Source organism: Grammomys surdaster, unplaced genomic scaffold, assembly GCF_004785775.1.
Source record: "Grammomys surdaster isolate TR1022 unplaced genomic scaffold, NIH_TR_1.0 198, whole genome shotgun sequence".
NCBI classification, from domain to species: Eukaryota; Metazoa; Chordata; class Mammalia; order Rodentia; family Muridae; genus Grammomys; species Grammomys surdaster.
The window spans coordinates 8,307,056-8,316,471 of NW_021604643.1; the positions used below are offsets into that span (position 1 = coordinate 8,307,056).

At 41.2% G+C, this 9,416-nt stretch overlaps 1 protein-coding gene across 2 annotated transcripts in view; it reads left to right on the forward strand.

The window, feature by feature from the left end:
- Stx3 (syntaxin 3) overlaps window positions 1-9,416 on the forward strand; it is a 40,127-nt gene that overhangs the window by 15,026 nt on the left and 15,685 nt on the right. For both annotated transcript variants that reach the window (XM_028770059.1, XM_028770058.1), the window contains exon 2: window positions 482-565. In XM_028770059.1, coding sequence (XP_028625892.1) covers window positions 482-565 — 84 coding nt within the window. The remainder of the gene's footprint in view (window positions 1-481; window positions 566-9,416) is intronic.

A 9,416-nucleotide genomic window follows, 5' to 3' on the forward strand; every position in this document is an offset into this window, starting at 1 on the left:
TATCTATCTATCTATCTATCTATCTATCTATCTATCTATCTATCTATCTATCTATCAATCAGGGTTTCTCTGTGTAGCCCTAGTTGTCTGGAAGTTGCTTTGTAAACCAGGCTGGCCTCAAACTCAGAGATCTACCTGTCTGCCTGCCAAGTGCTTGGGATTAAAAACATACACTACCACCACCCAGATTATTTCATTTATTTGTTTACTAACTCTATGAAGTAGTGCTTTTAGCTTTTGACAGTTAAGGTATCCCAGGTCTGACAAGCTGGGTAGTAACTTGTTTATTCCTTCTTCCCTCGCACAGAGTCAGGAGGTAGAGCTTGGATTTAATTAGGCAACTCCAGAGTATTACAACACTAAATTTCTATTCATTTTAAAGAAATCTGTGTTTGTGCACGTGCTTAAATGTAACACCTTCAATTTCATTGGCTGTTGATTGTGTTTTATCCTCAATCTGGCCTGTTCTGGTCTCTTGCAGAAGCAGCTGACACAGGATGATGACACGGACGAGGTTGAGATTGCTATTGACAACACAGCCTTCATGGATGAATTCTTTTCTGAGGTGGGCAGCCTTCCCATGGCTTTTTGTTTTTTGTTTTTTTTCCTGAATGTACATGAGGAAACACAATTTCCTTAGTAAGAATAAAGAAACCTCAGATCTTTCAATGCTGGCAGAGGAACAGATGGGCAGGCAGAGTAGTTCCAGGGAGATTCTGTTTTTAATTCTTGAGAGTATCTAGACTTTACATCTTAGTAAGGAAGTCAGCAGAAAGAGGCTGCAGAGATGGCACAATGGTTAAGAGTACTTTGTGTTCTTCTGGAACTGAGGTGGATTTCTAGCACACACAAGGTGACTCACACCATCTGTAATTCCAGTGCCAGGGAGCCAAGCCCTCTTCTTGCAGACACCAGGCACGTACATGGTACACATATAATGTAGACAAAACACCCATACAAATAAAATTAAAAAAATTTTTTTTAAAAGTCAGCAGATGGTAAGTTATATGTAATTAGAGAGACTTGTGACATCTTAAGTACATGACAACATTCTAATGATGTCTTTTCTTATTTAAAGTTATATAATTTAAATACATTGTCAACCATAGGGTCATAGCTAGGAGTAAAAACAAAATTATTGCTTCTTTAGGCCTTTCATTTGTATTGTTGAAATTTGTTGTTTCTTAAAATTTTTCTAATTGCTTTAATTCTGGTGGTGACAGAGAAAACAAGATGCTGCTGGCTTACATTTGTAAAGCCACACATGCCTACAGATGCATGTGTACTTTGAGTACGACGTCTCACAGGACTGAGGTATAGTAATACTGAGAGGTGGAAGCATGAAGAGGCAGGGGTGTGTCAAGATGTCAACAGAAATGATGGCTTCAGAGGTCTCTATACTTAGGTTCAGATCTCAGCCTGCTTTTCACCAGCTGTTGATTTTGTGAATGTTCCTTAACCCGCGGAGCCTTGTTCTCCTCATCTGTAAACTGGCAGTGGTTATATAATGATTTTCCACAGGGTTGGATTGGGTCTAATTATGCTCATAAAACATCCCGCATGTTGCCAGGCATGTATGCACTCAGTGAATAGTATTTAACTCCCCTCTTCCTCCACAGTCTTACTGTCACTGAAGTTTCTGTCTCTATTTGCCTTAGTTAGAGTTTTACTGCTGTGAACAGACACCATGACCAAGGCAACTCTTATGAGGACAACATTTAATTGGGGCTGGCTTACAGATTCAGAGGTTCAGTCCATTATCATCAAGGTGGGAACATGGCAGCATCTAGGCAGTCAGGGTGCAGCAGGAGCTGAGAGTTCTACATCTTCATCTGAAGGCTGCTGACAGAATACTGGTTTCCAGGCAGCTAGGATGAGAGTCGGGTCTTAAAGCTCACACCCACAGTGACACACCTACCCCCACAGGGTCACACCTTCTAATAGTGCCATTACCTGGTCCCAGCATATACAAATCATCACACTATTTATCTTTTCATTTCTCTGGAAAGAAACAGAGACCTCATTTTTTTTTTTTCCTGTGGGGTAATTCAGGAGTTCTCTACAATCTGGATTGTGGGTATGGAAAAGTGGATCTCCAATGTTCCCCCGAATGAAACAGAGTAGAACTTGACAGTTCATGATTGCTCATCAGCTCTGTTAGGAACTGGGCTTAATCCTACTGGGCTGCCTTGTCTAGCCTCGATAGGAGAGGATGTGCCTTGTCTTACTGCAGCTTGATATACCAGGGCTGGTTGATATCCATGAGAGGCTTCCCCTTTTCTGAAGAGAAATGGAGGAGGAGTGGATGTATGGGGGAAAGGAGAGAAGAATTTGTAGGAGAGGAAGGAGGGGGAAACTGAGGTCAGGATGTAAAATAAATAAGTTAAAAAAAAAAAAAAGAAAGAACAAACTGTGTTGAACAGCTAACCTGAGTGTTTGCTGTTCTGACTGGAAAGTTGGCTATAAGCCTCCACAGTGCCTAACTCTGTTTGTGGGTGGGTGCCACCTTTCAGTCAATGACTCAAAGTGAAGTCAAACAGCACTTTGTTGTTCTACTTTGTGGACAGTGGAAGACAGTGCTCTTGTTCAGTGGTGGAGGTGGACTTGAGTTTATGTCAGAATGTTTGCAGTCACTACAGTCTTTCCCTGGTGACTCACATGCAGTAAAGAATATCTTGTCTATGATGAGGAATCTTCTCTAGTACCTCTGTTCTTCCTCTTTTCCTGAACCACAGGAGGGTCCCTAAGAGGCAGTATTCCTTGCAAGTTAGGAAGATGGTGGGCTTTGATTTGGGAGTAAAGGGTAGAGTCTGTTTTCCTGGTTGGTACTGGGTACATGGTCATGACCATCACTTGTTAGAAGGGGCACAGAGTGAGTGCTTCACAGAGAGATAAGATCACCAGGACTGCCATAGAACTTGGCATAATATGCCCTCTAGAGAGGACTACATTGCTGCCCAAACACAGCCATGGACTGTTAGTAAACAGCAGGTTAGGGATTGGGCGTGGCTATTTGGTCAGCAGGAGTGCTCATTCTGGATGGCAGTGTGAGATGCCATAAGCCCCTGTGATCAAGTATTTGAGAAACTGCCTTTTTTTTTCTATTAGAAGTGTGTTTGTTTAAAGAATGTATTTGCCTTAAAAAAATTAAGTTACATTTATTGTGTGCCTGTGTGTGTGCATGTGTGTGTGTGCACATGGGTCTCAGGCACTTGTCACATGTGTAGGTCAGAGGATGACTTGATTTGAGGGAGTTGGTTCTCTCTGGCCAGTGGGTCCCAGGGATCTAACTTGGGTGATGGAACTGTCTTTACTCAATGGACCATCTCACTGGCTCCGTCTCAGAGATTTAGGATGCACGTTATCTTTCTAAAGGCTTCAGGAAGTCCCACAGTGAAGAAACTTGCTTTTCTAGGCCCTCCCAGCATTTGGTTCTTCACAGAACTGACATGGAACTTTTTTATTAAGGAGACTGAGTGACTGCACTTTGGGACAGCCTGTAGATAATAGATGTACTTGCTGTGATTTTTTTTTTTTTTTTTTTAGCCTAAAAGTATGAGCTCAGGCCACTAGCATCATTGGGTTCTGCTGGGGTCCTCTGCCAATGAATGGCTTTGGCATCCATGTGGTGGGTAAACTGAGGCAGGCAGCCATTGGTGGTCAGTGCTTAGAGATGCTAACTGGGGTGGATCCAGGTACCTACATGAGCTGCTGCCAGAGGCAGCCAGTGATTAGAGAAGCTACTTAGCAGACTTTTTATCTGAGGAAACAAAGCTTAATTTACTGGGGCTGGCACTCTCTGTGGCCAGTGGAAAAGCCAGTGGAAAAACTATGACATCTTTTAACTCCTTGGGGCCGGCAAGAAGGAAATAGAATATTTTCATCTATACATACACATACACATACACATACACACACACACACACACACACACACACACATACACGCTGAATGGATGAGACAAAAAGCAGAATCCAATAAATTTATGCACACAAATATACATGCATATATACATATGCACATAATACATGTATACAAACCTATAGATAGACATATACATATTGACACATAGAATGGTTAGAGCAAAGCTCTAGCAAACAGACTCCAAGTATTCCACATATACATACATAAACACACACAATTGGTGTATGGAAGGAACAGTGTTCTAATCCTCATTCATACAAATTTTATACATACACACAGAGTTGATGGATGGGAGAAACAATGTTCTGACCACACCATACTTTATTCTTTCTTTCATAGCTTATATATCCCACAAAATCTTTCAAGCAGTATACAATTATAATGTGATTATGTGTTAGTTTTCTTCTAGTGGATGATTATGAAAAACAATGTGTTTTCCCATACCTTTACAAGAAATAACATGGGCTGGAGAGATGGCTCAATGGTTAAGAACACCAGTTTCTCTTCCAGAGGTCCTGAGTTCAATTCTCAGCAACCACATGGTGGCTAATAACCATCTGTAATGGGATCTGATGCCCTCTTCTGGTGTGTCTGAAGACAGCCACAGTGTGCTCATGTATATAAAATAAATAAATCTTTAAAAAAAAAACCCAAAAAAACCCCCAAAAATAAACAAGAAATAACATTACATAGTACAGTTATTCTTTAAAACCCACATACATTCATAATCAAGCAACTTGTTATTAACAAAGTGTAAGCAAGCAAGGTAGTTTTCTCAGCCAGTTTCTCTTACTGGCAGGCAGCAGTTTGCAGCTACAAAGAAAGGACTAAGTTATTTTATTATTTATCTTTAAAACTAATCTTGTAAAAATCTTAAAAGAATCACAAATCTAAATTTTTATATAAAAATCAGTCATATCTGGCTTAAACCCTCAAAATACACATCTACTCATCAACAATTCTTATCAGTTATCACCAGTCCAGCCTCAGTGAGTCACGTCAGCCAGTGCGGCCATTGTTCTTGCTCCCTGACCATAGAAGGTCCCTAGCTTAACTAGTAAGAGTGTGTCTTTCTGAACTTCATATTGTTCCCTAAGATTTTTTATATCAGAGCCAGTAGTGAAAACATCTCAATCTAGCTTCACTAACAACTTTATTTTTCCAAATGTTTTCTAAGGGCGGTGGTCACTGTTGACAATCTACCTCTTTACATTCTTCTCTACTAGGGTGGTGCTAGAATCATAATCTGCTTCAGCAGCAATGCCTGAAAAAGATCAAACATTAATATTGTGAATGCCAGAGATACTGCCCAGTGAGGGACTGGAAGCCCTCTTAAAAGTTTTTATATAACTCTTAGATTAAGAGAGATGTTAGAGTAGCAAGCAGAGCAGAACTCTATAACAGCATAAAGTCCTCAGGACACATAGTTCAAGGCCATGCCACACCAAGGCCGACCATGTGGTTTTGGTAACCCTTGAGCTGCATTCCATGAGTTCTAAAGCCATTTGTCCCTGCATGGCCCTCGGCAGGCCTTCTTCTAGATTACAGAGTACTTCAGCTGACAAAGTGGAAAGAGAGCAAAGACAATTAATCCCATTCACAAGGGATCCACCTTCATGACTTAGTAACTTACAGAAGCCTACATTCAAATACCTTTACATTAAGAATCAATGTATGAATTTGTGGGGGTACAACATTCAGTTCATTATAGGCATGAAGCTATTTTGCTATGCATATGAAGCATCTCTCTCTGGTGTTTATGTATGCATGTACCGGGAGATGGAAGGACAGCCTTAGGTGTCAGCCTCAGGAAAATCCATCTCTTTTGAGATATGGTCTCTCACTGGCACAGAACTCACCAGTTAGGCTAAACTGGCTGGTCAGGGATCCACCTATCCCTGCCTTTCCAGTGCTAGGATTACAGAGTTACCTCTATACCTTGTGTTTTTATCTGAGTTTTGGGAATTAAATTGACCTTCTTAAGTTTACAAGACAAATGCTTTACCAACTGGACCATTTCCCACAGCCTCAAGTATGCTTATGTCTTGAAGTTACTTGTAGCCATCCATCCACTAAACAGACGTTTACAGAGGGACCCTGTGTGTTTGGTACCATGAGGGGTATCACGTAGTCTGAGATGAGAAACACAGCTCTAGCATTTGATCTTCACTTAATACCCAGAGTTCTCCAGAGCTAGGCTGGGGCAGGGGTTGGAGTTAGGTAAGGGTGTGTGTGTAGATGGACCAGTAGGAGATACAGAGGGACTAATCTTGAAGCGCAGGGATTTGCAGTTTGGGCTTGAGTTTTGTTAGCACTAGGACCTTTCAGAGTAATTGTAATGTGGAAATCTAGGCATTAGGGTAAAATCCAGCAGGTTAAGAACTTCTTAACTCTTTCAGTAGGGTATTGCATTCAAGGGGAGTAGGCAAGCTGATAGATTCTGATTTCTAGGCTCTTCAGTTAGTGAGGCAGGAAGCTTTGGGTAGTCATCTGGCAGTTTGCTTTTGACCTGTCTTTCCCACCTCCTTTTCTGCACTTTGCCCTTTATTGTTGGGAACTACATTTAAAAATGTATGTATCATACAGATTAGCAGATTTATATGTCCTATATGTATATACTGTGCCCTCCCTGAAGCCACCATCCTTACTGTGCCCTTGCTTTCTACTGTGGTCCCTCTTTTAAGTTTTTAATAGTGACTCACCTACTTTCATGTTTTGTGTTTGTGTGTGTGTGTGTGCATGTGTGTGTGTGTGTGTAAATTCTGTATGAGAGAAAATATACCTAGTTGACTTTCTGAGACTGTTTTAACATGATTTTTCCCCTTTAACATGATAATCTCTAGTTCCATCCACTTCCCTACAAATGACGATATTTTATTCTTTCTGTCTCAATAATGTTCTTATATGTACACATTTTTAATCCATTTATCATCTCACAGATAACTGGGGCTGATTCTATATCTTGATAATTGTGAACACTGCAGCAGTAAACATGGGTGTGTGGTATCTCTGCTGCATGCTGGCATCATTTCCGTCAGCTGTGTTTGTAGGAGTGGTGCAGCAGGGTCATACTCAAGCTGATTTTAGCTTTTTGAGGAACCTCCATACTGATTTCCATAGTGGTTATACTAACTTTATTCCCCTCAACTTTGTATCTCCTTATTCACCGTGTTCTTTTCATGACAGACATTCTGATTGAGGAAGACTAGTGTTTCAACTTACTTGATTTGAGAATATTGTCTTAGAAAACTTGCCTTTATTGGTCAGCACAACTTTGAAGTCATTGTTTTCACTCATTAAAAAGAAGTTGGAACACTAATGTAAGTCTTGATAAAAACCCTTTAGGGACTTGGGAGGTTAGGAGAGGCAGAGATTAATTTTTTTATTGTTTTATTTTACTTTTTTTTTCTTCTCTCATATATATCTCATCCTGACAACAGTTTCCTCACCCTTCCCTCCTCCAGCCTCTTTAATCTGACTCCACTCTCCCCTAAGTTCCCCTCCCTCTCTCCACCTCTTCTTAGAAAAGAGTAGGCCTCCCAGGAAAATCAACCAGACATGGCATAACAAGCTACAATAAGACCTAGCACATACCATCTCATCAAGGCTGGGCAAGGCAACCCTGTAGGAGAAAAAGGGCTCCACAAGTAGGCAAAGATTCAGGGACAGCCGCTGCTCCCACTGTTAGGATTTCCACAAGAACACTAAGCTACTTAGCCATACCAGGCATGCAGAGGACTTGGGTCAGACCCCTACAGTTTCACTGATCTCTCAAATTCCCATGAGTCCCAGGCAGTTGATTCTGTGTGCTGTGTTCTTGTGATGTATCCTAGACCCCTCTAGTTCTTCCAATCCTTCTTTCCCATCCTCCACAGGACTCCCTAAGCTCTACCTAATGTTTGGCTGTGGGACTGTTGCTGGATGAAGTCTAGGCAAAGATTGATTTTTAAGCAGAATAAGCAAAACATTTTGCATTTCCTTTCACCTTTCCTAGCCACAGTCTGCCAGGACTTTCTCTGTTTTCTGTTTTCCAATTGAATTCCACTGGAGAATTAGGTCCAGGGGAAGAGGCCATTATGCCTGCTATGGGGAGATGGCGTGGTGGTTAAAGCACTTGCCACACAAGCATAAAGATACAGCTCAGATTCTCAGAACTCATGTAAACGCCATGTAGGTATGATTTACACTGGAATTTCAGCCTCAGAAGACAGAGCTAGGGGATCCCTAGAGCAAGCAGCCATGTCCCTGCTCCAATGAATAAGGTGTTTTAGGGATTTAAGGTGATTCCCAACATCCATTCCAGGCTTCCACACATGTTCACACATGCACATTTGTACCCTGTGGTGGTTTGAACATGCTTGGCCAGTGGGAAATGGCACTATTAAGAGGTATTGTCTTACTGGAGGAGATATAGCCTTGGTAATAAGTGTAGGTCATTGTGTAGGTGGGGCTTTAAAGTTACACACATACACACACACACACACACACACACACACACACACACACACACACACACTCAGGTTTGACCAGTGTGATCCAGACCGTCTTCCTGTTTGCCTACAGAAGATAGTCTCCTGGCCGTCTTCAGATCAAGATGTAGAACTCTTGGCTCCTCCAGCACCAAGTCTGCCTGCACGGTACCATGCTTCTTCTCATGACGATAATGAACTGAACTTCTGAAAGTGTAGGGTAGCCTAGTTAAATGTTTGCCTTTATAAGAGTTGCCTTAGCCAAGGTATCTCTTCACAGCAATAAAATCCCAAGACACGCCCATATGTGCTCATACACTTGGAAACACATGTACACATAACACACATGTATGTGTGGAAATGGAAAAAGATAAAAACCAACTTCCTCCTTTCAGTTAGATGAGCCTGGTTAGTATCATGTGGTCATTCTAATTGGCAGCACCTACCATCAAGGATGGGTGATCTGATACCCTTATGTTTCTGTAAATGGCTACTGAGACTCTAGGATTGCTGTAGGATTAAACAAGAATTACTTTTAAAGGTATAGCATAGTGCCTGGAATATAACAAATGAGAGGTTATTATTGCTGATAGTGTTTAGTGTTATCATTTAACATTCATTATGTACTTGATGTGGTGTAAGCTTGTTCAAGATCATAAAACTACTAAGAGGTGGAGCTGAACCCTGAAGCTGCTCTGCTTGCTATTTTCTTTTAAATTGTATCATATAGAGACTCATGTTGCTGACAGATCATTGGTAGATAGTCTGAAAATCAATATATAGTAAAAAGGCACTGGAAATAAATTTAGCGTTGAATTTAATTTAGTGGTGATTTGAAAAACTCACTTTTGGGTTTTCCCCAACCCATCAGCAATGCTTCTATTCTTTGTATAAAAAGCTTCTGGTAGGGAGTTGTGGTCAGACAGAGAAGTAAGGCACAGTATGATCTCTGCAAAATGCTGCTATAACCAATATGCATGCGCTCTCTCTCTCTCTCTCTCTCTCTCTCTCTCTCTCTCTCTC